Here is a 19,246-nt window from a genome sequence, read left to right on the forward strand (position 1 = left end):
CTGCACTTCCTTCTCTGTCTTAGATTTATCGCTACAGACCTCCTCTTAACTCTCCGAGGCTAAGGAAACTCAAACACCAGTAGGAAGAAGGCTGCTGAAGAGGTATCAACCTCAGCCTTCATCATCCCAAGTCTCTGTTGAGGCAGTACTGCAACAGGATTAATCTGAATGTTTCTTGGGGGGTGGCAGTTATTCCCCTTACCTCTCAGGGTCTAGATTTTGCTTCCCCAACATCACTTTGAATAAAAATTAACTACTAGCTCATTCATGCCTCAGCTCCAATCCCTATTTTTCTTCTACTACACAATATCTGGAAAATGAAAGCCTTCTCCTTGATACACAAACTAAACAGAGATACGAGAAACTGACTCCTGGAAAGGCAAAAGGGACAATAAACATTCTCCAGTTACCATCATACTTACTGTTCAAGAAAACCTTAATTGGACGCACAGCCAGGAACAGACTGAGTGCTGACCAAGCCCACCCTGACAGCACCTTAAACCACAGCACATTCCGCGCCCATCGGTACAAGCCACAACCCACTGACACATCTCACAAGCTGCACCAAAGCCTGTTTCAGTAACACAAGCCTCCAGGCAAACAAACGATCCCCCTCCTTCAGATTAAGTGTGAGCAGGCTAACACTGCTGCAACCCCAGCAGCGCATTCAGCTAAGATGTCTCAGTTATATGCACTACTAGACAAAACCATGTATCTCAATACTGTACTCAGGGCTGGTCGCTCTCTCTCCTTTCTTGTCTACTCCAGGCATCCATGGGGAACTACTGAGTAGAGAGGACAGGTCAATATTGTTTTCTGCAGCTGCACGATGAAAGAATAGTTTTATACTTTTCCACAACATCCCCCTCCCTCAGACTAGGTTGCTGACACCACAACTGGAGACAATCTGTGTGCTATGGCAATGCCATGAATTGAGCTGTTTGCCACGCAGTGTCTCCCGTGCTCAGATCTTCCACTCTGCTGAGAAGGGCCCAGTCTCAAGGCATCTCCAACTCTGTGACAGGTGAAGAGGCAGAGCCACAAACCCATTTTCAGAGCATCCTTGCCCAGTAAAACCATGCTACAACTTATTCTGATTTCTTTTTCTCTTTCTTGCTACTTGATGGCCATGTCTCTGCCACTGTGCCACATCCCTGGCTGAAGAGAACCAGCCCACATTATTTTAATAGTCCATGTTCCAACACAGGCCAGTGCTTCAGTGGCACAAGGCAATCAGCATCAGCACCGGTGGATTGTGCAACCAAGGTGAAAAGAAAATATCCAAAGGTTTAAAAAAAACAGAAGCCAGTTGACAGCATTTCAGCCTCCCCTTAGACCATCACTTGTTAACATCATATTATTGAAAGGTAAAAGCAGTACCCCGGGAGTGAATGCTGCAAGCTTTCAGGTCTGTGATGAGTGTGGGCACCCCTTACACAGGACGTGCTAGGAGGGAAGCCAGTCTGGAATGAGCAGGGGTTGTGCAGTGAGGTATGCAATTCTCATGCATTTGTGTGGTTGTTTTTACCTTTGCTGCCAAGACACATACATTAACAATTTTATAGCCTTCCTGAAAAGGAAAAAAAATAGTAAAAAAAAAAAAGAAAAAAGTAAAAAAAAGATCTCTACAGAGGCTCCAGCTTATGCAAAATGCTGCTGCCAGGATTTTAACTCACATGAGGCAGATGCAGATTCAGAGTGTCACTCCAGTCTTGACGGAGTTACACTGGGCTCCCCTGTTAAAGAAAAAAATCAGACTGATTTTAAAACTGCAACAGCTCTGTGCCATGTGGGACTGTATCTGCTGGAGCTCTGTCCTGTGGTAAGCTCAGAAGCCGGCCTGGCAGCTATTCCAAATACACTCACAACTGACGTACAGAGGAGGCACAGTTGGCAGTTGTGCATCCCGCAGGCAAAATTCTGTCCTCATATCCACAAAGCAGTCTCAGACCATCAGCTCAGAGATAATTACGGAGGAAGAGGCTACAAGCACACCACCCAGGTGACACAAACCCTTTGAGTCTCATTCAGATGCAGAGCAACTGGTTCAAGAAAGGGTCTCATGCTCCTTTTGGGGCTTTGCCATTGATGTCCATTCCTTGGCTGGTGATAGATTACTCCTTTCAGGGCACTCACTCTCTTTCTCATCACAAAATGCCTGCACATGTCAGTGCAGGAGACTCAGAAGGCTGAGTCAGGAGCTACTCTGGGAATCTGAGACGAGAATTTTGCCCTATATCTGAATATGCTCCCAGCGAGAGCTTTGCACACCACGTTAGTCTGGCATAGCGCATCTAAATTCAGTTGTACACTTCAACACGCTCAGGCTTCTATGTGCAAAGCACTATGGAATAAATGGTACCAAACCTGCACATAGTGCACTGCAGTGCTCTGGTCTGCAAGCACACACAGTAAGAAAACCAGACCTATTCCACAACTTACAGGTATGCACAGAGTCATCAGGAGTAGCCTTGTGATACAATTTGCTCAAATACAAAGCTGAAGTTGGAATGATCTTGCAAAAATGACCCACAGAATTATGCAGACCTCCTGGAAGGCTTCTCTGAAAATAAAGTGTTTAAAGCCTGTTTTGTTTCAAAATGAATAGCTGCGGAAGGCAGTAGTGCATGTGATGGCTCTGTTTAAGCTGTGGGAAGGAAAAAATCTCTTTAAGGGACGTCCATTTCTTTCCTTGCTCCTCCTCCACACACACACAGAGATTTCAAATTCAGGCAGGGTGGCTTCTCATTGAAGATGTAACATGGATTCTTCCAGATGTAACACATTGATTCTTCTTACAAGCTAGTCATGGATCACGGGAGAGAAGCAGGAGCTAAACTTACCATAACCACCCCTTTTTGCACTGTTTCAGCCATGTCAGGTTTGTGAGATGTATTTGCTCTCATACTGCACACCTGCAGGCCAGTCCAGCCTAGCCATTTTATCTCCAGTCTCTATGGATTTGGTGCTGGTAAAAGCCCTGAACTGAGAACAGTGACAACGTGCTGATTTCCCACATCACTGAAGCAGCTCTGAAAAAGCAGCTGCTCATCACAGCATTCTGCTTTAGGAGAGGAAAAGATGAACTCGGGAGGTTGCTGCAAGAGCAACAAAAGCTTGTAGAGTGAGCAGCTCCTCCAGGGAGAAAGGCAGAGCGAGGGCTACTAAATGATGATCTGAAGTCTCATTCATCCCTGCCTCCATTTTTTCCCCATCTGTCACTTTCTATTGCCAGTGTGGTCTCCTATAATATCCTAGCATCTCCTGAAGGAATTTCATCCCTTCCATCAGTCAGCTCCTTGCCTGACTTTCCTCCCAGCTGGAAGCCAAGAGTAGCCCATGGAAAGGTGCTCACAGGGGCCCCAGAAGCACACCCCCCTCCACTCCCTGGCAAGGGACTTCATGGGAGCAGCTGCTTTCTGCAGCTGGTGCACTGTCTGCTCTGATCCCCTGGGCACAAACCAGCTTGAGTCCCTCCCCACGCAGGCGCCGAGAGCACTGTTGGAGCACTGTGGGCTTCCCTGTCCTAGGCCCTGGCCATGGAGAGTCTCTTGGGAACTGAAACACCTTGGTCCACCCACACTGTTTCGGTTGGCAGAAGAAACTAATGGGCTTTTGACTTTCAGGCGTCCAGATAAGATTGCTATTTCTCAAACCAGAGGTGATGACCTCTTCCAAAAGGTTGCAAAAAGCTTTAACAAACACTCAGTCTTCAGAAATTTTCCTCACTATCTGGGTTCTCCAGAGGACACACAAAGCTAGACAAACCAAAAGCTGGGCAGATAATGCAAGAGGTTGAGCCATTTCTATGAAGCACGGGAAATGCAGCCCAATTACTTTGTGTTAAGCCTTGAAGAAATGAAAGTAAAATAGCAAGAAACAGGTTACTTCAGTTGCTGCTTATTCCCCAGTGAGCAAGGCATGCAAATCAGGTTGTTAGGGACATCTATGGACAGGTTGGGTAGTCAGTATCCAGATTTATATGTCTCAGGCACAACATGCATAATTAAGCTTGGGCAAACCCATTTCTGCAATTACACAAACCTGACTTAAAGAGCAGGATCAAAGTGCTGCTCATTTTAAATGTCGATCCATGCTCTGAATTGCACCACAAATAAATAATGCAAATATGTATTAGAAATGAATTTATATCAATGTTGTGCTAACAAAAAGTGCTTAGTTAAAGCCTTGAGGACCAAGATCCCCTTTTACAACCCCATCCTCTTTAATACTACAAATATCTATGCATTCTGTCAACAACTCCTCTGCGCGTAGCCCCAAAGCTGGGCATTTAGCTCTAGTTCTGTGACATTCAACCCTCCACAACCAAGCAGACCACTGACTATTTCACACAAGCACCAAACACTCATTCCCTGGCACTTCAGTCGACCTGCAACTCCGGGTGAGAATCCAGAGGGAAACAGCAAGTGACCAGTCCCGGAGGTGTTTGGGACACTGGACTTAATTAAAAAATAAACCCCACGGAAGCGACAATACCAATTAAACACACTAGTAAGTGTTGGGCAGGCATTTCGCATACCGACAGTGTTTGAGGGAAGTTTGTCTCAGCTGTAGGGCCAGAGGTCTCAGGATGCCCAGAAGTAACCAGGTAGTAAAGAATGCTCTCTGACCTCTATATACTGACCTTCCTATCAGAGTATCTATTATCTTCATAACCTGTTTTCATACGTGATTAGAAAACAAGAGATTTATGCCTTAAAATAGTAATGACTTCAGCTTCTGTGTGACGGGGTCTTCTCTAAGAAGTCACCTCTAAGGGAAGGTGTTGTCAGGCACCGTCACTGAAACATAACAAAAAGAAAATGGTACCATTTCAAGCTATGCTGCTCTCTATGTTAAAATAAGTTATTACTAATGCTGGAAGGAATCTGAATTATCACATTTAAGTTTCACACCTGGGTGTCTGCTTCCCTTCTGTTTTGACAGTGGAGCCCAGACTGCTCAGCTCTGACAGGAGCCCAGACTCCCTGCTGGCCCGCACAGCCACTCCGCACCAGAAACACAGCAGAGGATTTTGTTTTCCATGAGAACTGGAAACCTTGCAGAGGTACCTGTACTACGCGAGCCTCCATACAAACATGCTCAGCTGGCCTGGAATCCCAAGAGTGAGGGTACACACAGAGCGCTAGCTCCCCTTGCACTCCTCTTCCCAAGGACCCATCAAGTGGTACCTCAACTTCTGCCAAGGCTGCTACAGACATTCCACTTCACAGCATCCTTGTCAGACACAGAGGGAAAAATGGACACTCCTTTTTAAAGGGCTGTTCGCACACAGCACGGGCTTCAGTCCATCTCTGCTCACATAAATACGTGCCTGCTATGTGCCTGCGCGCAGGGCAATGGAGTCGAGCACGTTTGTGCTGTGCTGACCTGGGAACTCAGCGCCTCTAAACAAACCGACCGAGCGGTAAACGTGCCTAATTGTAACCGCAAGAAATCCCAAATGAAACCCAGGGGACAACTCATATGTTTTCAGTTAGGAACAGTGGTGAATCACTGACTCGCCATTTGTTTATGGACTCAGCTGAACTGTGACCGTAAAGGATTTGTCTATGGTCAAAACAAGCTGAAAAACAGCCAGACACAGACCCCAGACCTTTTGATTCTTGGGTTTTGATTTTAACCACTGGACTATAAATAAAAATGCACTAAAGCAGAATTGTAGCGTTCCAGACTATATTTAAATTGAGTTCTCATAATACCAAACAAACAAAATGGGTAACAACGGTATGTTTTGCTCCTTTGAATTAACTCAATTTTTCAATCTGAAATGAGAAGAAACTGCTGCCATATTGATCATAATTTTCATTCACCCAGAGAAACCTTTTCAAACACAGAAGTTTTCTGTGCAGTAAGACAAAGCTGAGCCTTAAGCACACTTCAATATTTAATGTACCTTTTCTATTTCACTAGTAATTATGTGTGTGTAGTGATCAGCAAACAAGACCTCGACAAAACCCCCCAGGTGTGTCCCAGGATATTTTCGTATGCTTAACACACAAGCTGCTCTGCTGTGCATGAACAGCCAGAACTTGTACTAAGCCTCTTGCGGTCACAGATGTTTTTGACAGTAAATCTGGTAGCAGGAAGCAAGGACAGAACCACCAATCATCAGCAGGTTTAATCTTTTGGATGTGAACTCCTGTGGCTCCGCAGCACCCTTTTCTGATAATGCCACATACAAGGTTCTGGATGGAACCGAGCACACACCTACAGAGCAGCAGAAAGGCTCTGCAGTCCCCAGCTGTAGCAGTGCCCATAGACCAGCTATGCACCCACACTGCAGCTCAAGAGCAACGTGAAATTCCTTACCATTAATGCTCCTGCAAACATCCCCATGTGCACAGCACAGCTTTCAGCTGTAAAACCTCTAATCTGAAACTGTGTCAGCTCCTATTCTCCCACTCTGCATGCTAAAAGGTTCTGTAAAGACAGGATTTGCTGTTGCTTCAAGGACTGACACAGTATCGTTTGTACAGCTTGGCTCTGAATCGCTGGTGTCTACCCTTGGGATTGTTTTTAGCACAGTGTTTCTACTTGTTTGTTTTTTGTTCTTTTTTTTAAAAAAGTGTTGTCAAGAACCATCGGCTTTAACTCTCCCCAAAAGCGGGCTTATTAGTGCTCTTGGTAAATTCCAGATATTTTTAGCTTTCTGCTGCTGCACTTTGTTTGCCTTCAACGTAACAAAGATTTGGGCTGTTTGGATATGCCCCAGAGGCTGGCAAAACAGAGCTTCGTGTTGGAAAGATTTCTTCTGCTGAATAAAAATGCATGGCTTGAGGTAACAACAGCAGCACTGAGGTCACATTTCGCATGTTGAGAGAAGCAATTCAGATGGACTCTGTGTTTCAAGGAAACTTCAGTTTGTCTACTTTAATAGCTAGCATATCTTTGAAATAATATTCCAGTGCAAAGGAATGTTGACTACACAGTCACCTGTTCTTTTATGAGAATTTTTTACTGTTTTTCTCACACAAGAGAATCTTGTTTTGCAAGCAGCCTTCACAATTTACCTCTCTTGGACACAGCCCACTGGGAGCCATAATCCCATACTGGAAATATCTCTGCACTTCCATGGAAACAAACTACTGTGCCAAAACCTGGGCTTAGTTCCTCAGTGAAGACTTATGAACGTGGAAGAAACAGTTGCCTGGGCTTCATATTCAAACATAACTTTCTAGCATCTAGAAATAAAATCACTTGAAAGTATAGCAGCTATTTATACACTATATCTAAGACATTATTATATAGTATCAGTGTCCAAACAGATGCAGCTTCTTATTTCCTCTCTTCTTATATTCACTTAAGAGACTGAGCCTCAAAAGCTATGCTTTTGTTTAACACAGCAGCGCAAGTGCCCATGCTGTCAATAAGCCACATATATCAGTTTTTCTGCAGCATGCTAAAATAAGGCATTCACAAAGTAACAGCACACTTGTGATCTGAGAGTTAAAGCCTGCTGTACTCTCAGCTTTGGTTCCTCCTACAGAGTAAGCTGCTGTGTCATCACAAGGGTATTTGCAACTCAATAGTACTTCTGTGGCAGTATTAAGATTACTAGATAAGGGGGTCTATTTGAGTGAAAAATACCTCCCTATTTCCATCTGTCTGGCAAAGACTAGAGCTGGCTATTGGCCTGCTGACTGCTGACCCAGCTTGGTGTTATTCTCATGTTTTTTAAGAACAAGAAAACAGAACATCGCAGCTTTTGAAACTTCCCTTACACTGTGAAGACTTGTTTTTTCAGCAGCTTCTGTCTAACACACTGACTCTTCCAGAATCCACAGAGAGCAGATAGCAGTTTGTCAGTTGGTGATTTACTGGGACAGAGCAGGCAACACATGCTTTCTCTGCTCCTCAGACCCAATGCCAGCATGTGAGATCCCACAGCTCCAGACCTCGGTTTGCTCATTACACAGCTTTAAATAGTCAAACTCTGAAGAGCAGCAGCACAAAGAGAGCAGGGACAACAGCCATGCCAGCACCACACTGGTATTTAAAAAAACATCCAGCTCAAAGAATACCAGGAACAATTTAGCTTCTCCATCTGCCTATAGCTTTAAAATACTGATGGCTAAACCAGCCTCTGCAATCTGCACCTGTTAAATTGGAAACGTGCAAATGTGAGAACGCAGACAGCAGATGTGCAATAGTCAAGGCATTTAATTTTTTTCTAGGACAGTTTGAACGCTGCTGTTGTCACATCTACCAACTCCCTCCACTAGCCACCTCACTCTTTCTGTATGACACAAAGAATTGTATTATCTGGCAAACCAGTAGAGAACCAAAACTGCTTAGTATCTCCCCAAAAGAGCCTCAACGCCTGTAATCCTTACCTCGTGATGAAACTAAAGACTAACCTTTAACCTAAGCAGGAGAGCCTCGTTAGAACATTCATATTGGAGTCCAATACCAATAAACAGACAATAACAGTATCTGCACAGAAAAACAAACATTTCTTTGTAGCTGCTTACATTACAAGCTCAGCAGCTTTTTTATGTTCAATGTTTCATGTATAGGACTCCCGTGTTTATACTTTGGTTTTCATCTGTGCAGTTCAGAATTTCTCTATACAAGGTACAAATTCATTAGTTCCATTTCTAAGTTGTAGAAACCAAAACACAGAAAACTGATATAATTCAACTACAGTAAAAATATTAGATGGATTAAAGAACCAGTTTTCAATTCAGCTGCCCTTCTCCCAGATGGCACGTAGCAACAAGCCAACTCTACCTCCTGGCTGGGTGTATCTTTTCCAGAATCAATAGGTAAAGAAAAGCTTTTAAAAAATATGATGTGGGTGTGAAAAAAATCCACTCTTCTCCAAACTGCAAGGATGGCTTTAAACACAAACGCCTACCTGAGGAAGGGGAAAAACCTGTTTACCCATGTTGCACTTTGGAGAAAGTTGGGAAAGACTAAAGCTGTCCTTCCCATGTCTTTTCCCACCTGATGAGAAGAGAAATGCTACAGCTGAAAGCATAAGCAGTTTTGCAATAAAATCTTCGCAGTACACCAAATCTTGTCATTAAATTGGCAATGTTTCAAGCACACAAGCTATATTCCAATCAGATTACATTGTATTAATCATATTTGCACACACTACAAACAGTATTTTTCAAGCCTCATTTCCCCTTCTTCTTTCCTGAAAAGTTTTCAGCACAATGATAATTTTATTATTGATTTCTGGAGACTATGGAAGCAGCAGTGATGCAAATACAGGAAAAGCATTCCAAATGAAAGCATCCAGCCTACTGATATTATATCTACCTCAGAGACAGAAGACAGAGCTTTCAATAAGGCCATAACTTTTGGCGGAGGAGGGTAGTCACAGAGGAATCTTTTCAAGCACAATTGAGTTTGTAATTCTTACTAATTCCCCTCTCCATCTGCCAATGTCCCAGTATGAAATTACAGCCAGATGAGAACCCCACTGCTTTAGCCTTGCTCCTGTCAAGGGACATCTATCTTTCACCTCACTGTGCAACCGGTGCCATTTAAGACCTAGTAATGCCAAGGTCTCCTGCATCACTCGTATCCAGACCTACCAATTACACGTGTAGCTCATGCTGAGAAGGAAGCAGCCAAATAAAATGCTCTGTGAAACCCATCTCTCTCTCTGCTGCACTTACAACCGGCCTCGCTGACTCTCACCTCAGGTGAGTGTCACAGTGAGGATTCCCCACTGACATACCTTTATCCTTCCTCCTGCAGCGTGCAGCAAGCACGGAACAGAGAAGGCTGTGAATCTCTTGGATTACATGCAACATTTGCCTTTACAAAAGCATAGGCCGTTTTGACAGTACTGGTAAAAGAGGAAGTCAGACAAGGATTGTTACTGACTACTGGCCTTCTAGCCGGTCAGGATGAATGATAAGAGATGAAACATTCAGATAATAAAACCCTCTAATATTTAGCAACAAAAATGCACTACAGAAGGACCCTCAAGTTTTCTAACTTACAGATTTAATAAGAATTTTTCAGAAATTCTCAGCTCTGCCCTGACAGCAAACACAGCCCTTCACAGGTGTCTGCAGCCCCCTGAGCTGCTCCACCATCATCACTTTCCAAGGAGCAAGGGAAGTCCAGGGAACTGGCATGGGCCTTTCTCCCTGACTGGCAGGCAGCAAGGTCAGAGGCAGAGAATGAAGGGCTGCTGGGGCGACGGCTGCGTAATATCACAGAAACTTGTCTTAACCTGCACTGACAGCAAGGGCTGAAATAACTGATGACTCTTGCTTGCATCAAGCCCTCCAAGATTTTAAGAAACTATTTAACTATTGCATACAAACCACAGTCAAAACCTCCTGGTCTTCCTCTGCTCCTTCACCTTTCCTCCCAGGAACACCTAGCTTAACAGAAACATCCTTTTACATGTTAAATGTGAGTCACTTACACGAGAAAGCAAGTAGATTTAATAGTAAGGGGACACCAGCTTCTCATACAACACAGATTTCTGAGCCTCTAGTATTAGTGTTTCCAGCACACAAACGTAGGAAAACTTGGGAGTTTCCATACTTGTAGGAGACCTCATTCACCCCACAAGGATGTAACAGCAACCCTTGATAGGAAAACAAGGAGTCTAAAACCTCTGAGAGTTATTTTGATTTGCTTTCAATTTATTTTGAGCTCCTATCTGTCAAATTAATTCTAGTTGTAACCACAGTGGTTACCAACTCAACATCCAAAATTTCTTAGAAGAGAAGGCTAAAACCTTCAGGCTCTTTTCTTTAAGACAAAAAGACTTTGTCTGCCCAACCAACCCATTAACAATATTTCTCAACCCTTTGCAAGGAAAGAGACAAACACAATGAGAGAACATAGAAGTTATTAACAGGAATTCAAAGTTTAACCTCATTTTGATTTGACAGCAAACAAAATCATTGTGGCAACACTATTATCAGGCAGCGTCGAATTTTTTCATTTCTGAGTTAATCAGTCCTTTAATAAGGCTAAGAAATACTACACTACAAAACAAACGCGTGGAACTGTATTTTATATGTGATGTCATGCAATGACACTAAACTATCAGCTACGGGATGAATGTCATAATTTTATTTCTGAAGTGAAAGTTCACAAGAGAAGTGGGAAGGGACAGACCCAGTCCGCATGGGTTTACGAAAGGCAGGTCCTGCTTAACTAACCTGATCTCCTTCTACGACAAGGTGACCCACTTAGCAGATGAGAGAAAGCCTGTGAATGCTGTCTACCCAGACCTAAAGACTTTGAACGCTGTTTCCCACAGCATTCTCCTGAAGAAACTGATTGCTCATGGCCTGTATGGGTGTACTCTTCACTGCATAAAAATCTTGCTGGAATAATGTGTCCAGACAGAAAACACAACAGGGTCCAAAATGCACTACAACACACTGGTGTAATACTTGATTTGCCCCATTCCTTAATTATGGTTTCCAATTAATTAATAATAATCATATTCCAACACTATACTCCTTAAAGCCCTTGCAATGAACAAGTAATTCTTCTTGTGTGCAACACATATATAGCAAATAATGGTCAGATAACAAAAGTCAATGAAGGAGAAGAAAGGATGACCTGGAGACACAAAACAAACAAGCAATTTTGTATGTTAATTTCCCACCTGAGAGGAAAAAGAGGGAAATGGTACTTACCAGCCGTAATGCTTTTCATCTGCAAAAGGCCTTCCAGCCTAATTACATTCTCACAACTTCTTGTAAAACCACCTGCTACTATTATCTCTGTTGTACCATGGAAGAAGTCACAGGGCAGCAGCTTACCTAAGAACAGCCCAGATTTCCAGTTTGCTGCTCAGACTACATCTTATTTCTTTTTCTGCACCACACGCTGTCACTCAACTCTCCAGAATGCATCAACTTTGCCTGTTTAACTGCAGCACTGTCATCTTCCAGCCTTGGAAGGCCCAGGTGTCCATGTCCTTGGAATCTGTTTTAGGATGCCTGAAAGCATCATTTTATGGATACAACACATTTGCTCTGGGTTTACAGGAACAAGCAACACTTGGCCAAAATGAACAATCAGAGGAGTGAGAATAGTGCCGAGACTCTCCTTCTGTCAAGACGAAAACTAGCAACACCCTTCACGCTCCACACCAGCCCCACTGGGACCAACTGAGTCCTTGGGAAACGCCGTCAGTTTGCAAACAGCACAGAAGCTGTTTTTCTGTTACAGAAATGAAATCCACAACTGTTTGGTTTTTTTAAGCATTTCTTCTTGAACAACTGATTTGTGCTCCTTAAAAGCACTGTCACAAGGCTGTCACAGCTGGGAAACACAAACACCGAAGCACGTGCCTGCAGTCAGATCCAGCACAGACTAACAACAACATACTTTGTGACTTAAAAAGCAGCAGGAACTTTAAACAGATGTATAAATACAGTGCTGAACAACCAAACCTTTTATATATGACTACTGCCTCATGGATAACTGCTTAAAAGAACAAATGCAAGTGCTCTAAATACAAACTGCTATTACTTGCCACAGCCTCCAAAACCACTCCTTGTAGTGTTGTGTTGAAGCATGAGCACACAGAAACCTTCCTGCCCTTTGCTTAGCCACTGACCCCAGCTCCTGTGAGCCTCTGTCCCCAAACACACTACTTATCTCTCATTTCTTCTCAGTAGACAGAGTTACTAGATGACCATAGCTGATACACTCCATTAACCTATTATTAGGTGACCCTGACATTCTACCTCATATTTTCTCAGTTTATAGTCACAACAATTCTAAAGTGAAATATCAAGGGCGATTGGAACTTTTTATGCACAACCTTGTGAGTGATAATGAGAAAGAAGGCAGGATTGTACATGACAACTTCAGTTACAGCCTATGTGACACCACAGCCTGGGAAAGTGGAAGCGGGCTTTTTATCTCTTCCTTCCTTAAAATATCTAACGTCATGCAAGCCTGATTATGCAGAAAATGGTAACTTTACTCCCTCCCTTCATTAACATCTCAGAGAATTTGCCTGTCTAGTGTTTGAAAGACTGAGAAGTCATGCAAAAAATTCTATTAAACTAAAAGGTCTTACACAACCTCCCAAAGCCTGTCTGACACAAGAATGGGCAGACCTTCCTAAATTAACTTGTTCAGCTGACGCAAGACACTCCCCTTGCCTTGCCTCTTCTCAAAACAAGTCACTGACGTGGCTAACTGGGGAGTGGGAAAGAGGAAAACCTATTCAAACCTCATCCTCCCAGGACAGAGGAGGACCTGCTGGCCAAAGGTGCAGCCTGCCATGTGCACCAAGGACAAAAGAAATTACCTCGTTATGCAAAGCCAAGCTTGCACAAGGGACACTAACAAAATATAGCAGAATCTAAGGGAGCAATTACACTTATTAAGCTGTGGTTTCCTTGACGCCCGTAATCACCTGACACTGTACTACAGCAACACGGCTTGTGATCAAACACAGCTTGAGGATGACAAATTTAAGAAAAATACCTAAGAATGAAAGCGTAACAAATAGTGAATGATACATTTGTTATCACAAGAAGCACCTGCTAACTGGAGCATCCGGACCAATTGCTGGTTTTCTGCTAGCATGAGGCAATACTCCTAACTAAGTCAATGACAAAAAACATCGAGAAGATACTCACCAGCAAGTGTATAATCCATATCAAAACCAAAGCACTTTATCTTTTCCATGGCTAAACTTCTGTTTACAAAGACCCTATAAGAAGAGAAGAAATAAAACCATAAGTATGAGCATTTTCAAAATAATCACGTTTTTGGAACAAACCTATGCTGCCTGCTGCCAGGATGTCTGGGTCTCAGGTCAAAATCAGAAAATATACCTGAAAAGGGAGGCATGTTTCATTTTTTGCCAGGAGCTCCCCTGAAGCAAAGCCATGACTTTGCAGGGTTATTCTAATTATTGGTATGCTGTCTAAAGACGCACACGCATGCATGCACACACACACATGGCTTCGCATGTGACCTGCACAAATTCCTAAGAATAGAAAAGGGCAAAATATCCTGAAGCAGAATGCAGAGCTCGAGTGAGAGGAAACTGGAAGGAAAGAAGGGGAAGCAATTCAATTTGCTTGATTATAACAAATTGTTACAGAGGTAACAAGGAAAGGAAAAGAAAATAGCACTTCTGTGAATAAATTCACAGCATCTGAGCTTTGGAACTATATCTGGAAGCTCAAAGCAAACCTAAACAGATCCATTGCCACATTTACATCAATATTTTCAGAAAACATTTAATAAAGCTCTGAGAAACAGCAACAATAAAAATTTTCACCCACAAAAATATGCTATTTCTATTGTGAAAATTTTTCTTTATATTTTTAACCTCCGTGCAACTCCTCAACAAAATTGCTATTTTTTAAATTCTGGTTTTGCTATTAATGCTTATGGAAATGAGAATCTATGCTGAATACTTCCGGACATGACATTTTAATACACTATATTCAATTCAGTTCAAATAAATACCGTGATAAAGAAATAGGTCAGAAAATACAACAGCTTGTCTTGCTTCCAGTTCGAATTACTACAGTAAATAAGCTGCTTATGATTCCCCAAACTTTAAACCACATAGCAGATCTGTAATTCAACAGAACTTCTCCACCATCTGTCTTATCTGAAGTTTAAGAACAAGAGTTGGAACTCAGCTGTAGGATGGAAGCTGAGCTTCTCACCATTGACAGAAATTCCATGTACTGCTCGAGCTGTGATACGGAGACAAAATTCTCCTGTATGAGGAAAGTCCCAGAGCCTTCACCTGTACTCTGGATTCAGTATGTGAAAATTCTCCAAATATTTAATAAGTGCATTGCCCTCAGCAGAGTAATCATCCTCTTAAAAACTGAAATTGGCAGCACTGCTACACAGGAGGAGTGGTGCAGGGACAGCAACACAGCAATGGAGACAGCAAGTGCAAAACTAAGCACTCGTACATTCTGAAAAGCTCCAAGAAACCACAGAGAGATTCTCCTCCGTGTGCAGGCAGGTGGCTGGCACAATGTGCCCATTTAACTGCCTGTGCCAATCGGCCACAGCTCGGATTTTAGCAGCAAACTGCTAACATCAAACTCTCACACTTCTCTGCAAGTCATCTTACCTCATCTCTCACCGATGTGCTCCTTGTTTAGTTCGCAGCAGTCTGATTCATCCACTTGTCTGAATCATATTACACAATTCCTGTAAAGCCTTCCTAGTACCGCTGCAATTTTGCTTGGATCTGATTTGACTTCAGAAGATCATTATGTCTGAACCTAGCCATAAAGTACTGTATATCTTCTTGGACAGTGTTATAGAAAACACATCTGTGCCTAATTTAACCAGTCACTGGATATCGTTGTTGTTCCACACAAATCCTCTCGGAATACAGTTTCTCTGGCAATAGTATACTTTCCCCGTAACCTTGCACACTCTCTCTGGGAGTCACAGTTTCCTGGCAAGGTGCCTGCCTTTGACAATAGGGCTTGTCACTAAGGGGCCTCGGAGGTTACAGACAACGCTCTTTTCTGACAGATTTATATATTACCTAAATGAGAAAAAGTGATAGAGAAAAACTGGAAACTGGTGAAGAAATGCCTTTTGGAAATATGAGATGGGATCATAAATCACTAAAATTCACCCCTAAAGAAGCTGGCTTTGGAGTAGGTGGAAATTATCCCGATCTGCAGTTTGAATTTGTGTTTGCCTTTTAACATCGAGATGGGTCTGATTTACAAGAGGCCAATACAAAATGCCATTTGGTACTAAACACCGTCTCATACTTTATATAATGAAGATGATTACATTCTGTTGCTGCTCAAGTCAGGACGCATTATTTATTAGCTAATTCAAGCTCACGATTTCTGATCTCCTGTTTATGCAGTCTGTTTCTGAAAGTGGATAGCTTTAAGAAAGAATAACATACCTCTGGGAGAAAACAGCAACATTTTTTGTCCAATCTGCAGAGTCCAATTTCGTTTTTGCCTTCAGGCTTGGCCCCTGGAGCATAGTTTTCTACCCTTCTGAACAGGACAGGAATACGAAGGGAAATATAAGGAAGCTCAGAAGAGCATTTCAGGAACTGCAACATTTGGGAACAGTTTCGCAAATGAGGATGAAAAACAAGCACTAAGAGGGAGCTGAATGCACTTACACAGAGGGTAACATGACAGTGCCTGTGAAAGGCAAAACAAGGGAGCTGTGACCCTCTTCCAGTCCAGCCTGCCTATGTTTAGATGATGACGACACCAAACTGACCAAAAACCATGGAAAGATCTCAAAGCCTCTGACATTTCTGCATCGCTTCCTTTTGAAGTATTTACAAACTGAACCCAAGGACTCAAAAAAATCCCCAGCACTCGTTGATACTGAAGATCTGGAAAACTTTACTGAAGGCAATGAAATGAACATCTATTAGCATATTTTTGCTCCAAAAGAAGTCTTATGACTAAAACATGAAAATTACTAAACCGCTCCCCTCTCAGCAACAGCTGGTGAAGATCTCTCCTTCTCCATCAACTCGTAAATATTGACTGTGACCTATAAACCTATCACGTTCCAACCCTGTGCAGGACCCGGCAGATTTCAAGGCATCCTACCAACTGAATTGACGTGGTAATTGCTTCACCCACCAGTGCTAGAGTGAAACAGAGCAAATATTTTAAAAAGCTAAAGAAGGCCCTTGCACAACATGTTCAGAACAGGAAATGAGAACATTTCAATCAATTTTAACTTGGATATACCTTGGCAGATTAAATGGCAGACTAAACAGTGGCAAAAAAAGCTGGAACCAATTTCACTTCTCTTGAGAAGGCCCAGTCAGACACTGGGTTGTTTTGTGGGCACTCAGGACCTCAACTTTAAATCCTGATAAAGACAGATGTCCCCCATGCACCGTGCTCCCCAAGACACCAGCGGCTAAGTAGATACTTACAAATATTTACTCCCAGAAGCTGACCAACTTAATTCAGGGGGTTTACTCAAGGTAGTAAATATCTGCAGTATCCTAGAAACTGAAGAAAAAATTCAGATTAAAGCACCATGACAGTTTCTGGGAAGAGCCAAGTGCTTCTCGGAAGCTGCAGACAGCTTGTTTCAAAGCTGTGATTAAATCCTAACTGAAGGCACGCTCGGCTTGATTTTAATACCGGTCAAATGCATCTGTTGGCTGCAAAAATGTAATGTCTACACAGAAGACACGGTACAGAGAAATTAGAAGAGTTGTTTTTAATGACTAAAAAGCAAAACCAACACTAAGACCCTAAGAAACCTAACCACCTGAGAGAAGACCCTCCGGTCTCCAAAGGAAAAGGATAAGATGAAAAGTTATTTACAGCCTATCTAGATAAACAAAAATCAAAGAAGCTTCCAGATTATAAACAGTTGAGATAAAGTCAGAATAAGAGGAAAATTATAATCACCTAACATTTTTAGGCAAGGATTTTTTAATCCAGAATATTTTTCCACCTGCCAGAATCAGAAGAAATCATGTTTTCCCTTCCCCGAATTTTTTTTTTCCGTTCTGAAAACAATCCTTTTAACTAGGAGCACTGGAGTTAAAAATTAAACTGATCTAAAAGTTTAGCAGCATTCAGCAGTAAGACAAATCAAGCTGCAGGCACAGCAGGATAACACCCTCTCGATTCCTCGTGCTGAGCAGCAGAGATGGGTATTGCCTAAACCCATCTCTCCAGCAGCCTGCAACCAGAGCACCTCCTGAAATAGGGCATTGCCCTTCTCTTGCCTTCATCCTTCCCTCCTGATGGGAAGGGGCAGTGCGGCTGGAGCGGCCCAAGGTGTCGGTGCTTGTGGGGAAGCCAGTTGAGGGACCACATCCAGCCCCATCGGGTCCCCAAGGCAGCACGCGGCACAGCTGGGAGTGGGGAGGCAGCCGCCTGCACTCGGTGTGGCTCAGTCTGGCACAGATCCACGCTCTTAGAAAAATGGACTTGAGGAGCTGTTTAAGGGAAACCATGAAGCACATTTCCTCCCTAATGACTTCTTCCTCAATGATTAAACCCTGCAGCCTGGCCACAGCAGAAGGCTCTAAATGATGACAGTATTTATTTTCTTTTTGAGCTCTACGAACTGTGCTGGATAACAGCAAAACGTGTCGTATTGCACGGAAGAAGGAACTGCTGAGCATGCATAAAGGAAGTCACAGATACCCTCAACACTGCGATTCACAGTCCTGCAGATTTTTACGAGAGAACTGAGCTCCGTTTTGTTACTGTTCTTGTCAATCAGTTCCGAGGCAGGAACCTAAATCCCAACTCTTCTCGAGTAACATAGGAGAAGAGTGAATGCAGAGAGGGCAAAACGCTTTTATTTTAGTTGTGGAAAATCTTCAAAGCATTCGGTGCCCTGACTGAAATCTGCATGTACAATATTCTTGTAATATGACTGACAAAATAAACAAAATGTATAGAATTATACAACTAAGGTGGAACTTGGCACATGGCTTACAACTCCTCAGAGCGAGACAATGAAAACGAACAATGTGAGGTGAGATATTTGGAACAGAGCATTTTTATAATGGTTTTCAAAACGTGTCTAGAAATTCCATGCAGCAAGAGGCCTTTGTTGTCAGGAGAGCGTGTTTCACTGGAAATTAAATAAATAATGAGCGGAACAGCATATACAGTGGGAGCTTGCTAAGCGTGCCCTACATCTGGGTTTAAAAAAGACTGTGGTGGACATTTGGGCTCAAGCCAGCCACGAAATAGGGACTAACTAGCCAGAAGGCTCAGATTCCTGCTTCCTTAAAGTTTAAGGATATATGGCTTAATCTTCATTTTATAGACATCATCCTTGTTTTAATAAGCTAGAAGAATTTAAAAAAAAGGGGGGGGAACCAAATGGATTAGCTTTTAATAAACTCCCACGACCAAGTTCCCCACAGCCTCTTTAAAAAGGAAAATAATGAAAAAAATCCCACTACTCTTACGATGACTGGATGTCTCAGGATTACTAGCTGGGCCCCAGATGATGTGCAGCTGGGGGAGACATCTCACCACAGGCCATAACAGTTCTAGCTACAGATGACTTCCACCTACAGCAGTGAACTTGGATGAGTCCCTCACCGAGCTTATTTACTTGGCACAGATCACGTTAGCAACTTTAAGATACTAACATACATCAAAATGCCTTGTCTTTGGGGGCTGGATGTTTTGGTACCTGCCTTAGAAGGGATAAGAAATAAACTGCTTTAATTTACTAAAACAAGTATAATCTTTCTTTTTTCTGAGTCTTGTTTCTTTAGGCAGGTAACGACCATTCCAAA

General features: G+C 42.8%; 1 protein-coding gene across 3 annotated transcripts in view; it reads right to left on the minus strand.

Annotated features, from left to right (window-relative positions):
- Nucleotides 1–19,246, minus strand: part of NT5C2 (5'-nucleotidase, cytosolic II) — a 60,576-nt gene that overhangs the window by 17,030 nt on the left and 24,300 nt on the right. For all 3 annotated transcript variants that reach the window (XM_069863827.1, XM_069863828.1, XM_069863829.1), the window contains exon 3: nt 13,617–13,690. In XM_069863827.1, coding sequence (XP_069719928.1) covers nt 13,617–13,690 — 74 coding nt within the window. The remainder of the gene's footprint in view (nt 1–13,616; nt 13,691–19,246) is intronic.

Source organism: Phaenicophaeus curvirostris, chromosome 9 (assembly GCF_032191515.1).
Source record: "Phaenicophaeus curvirostris isolate KB17595 chromosome 9, BPBGC_Pcur_1.0, whole genome shotgun sequence".
Lineage (NCBI taxonomy): Eukaryota > Metazoa > Chordata > Aves > Cuculiformes > Cuculidae > Phaenicophaeus > Phaenicophaeus curvirostris.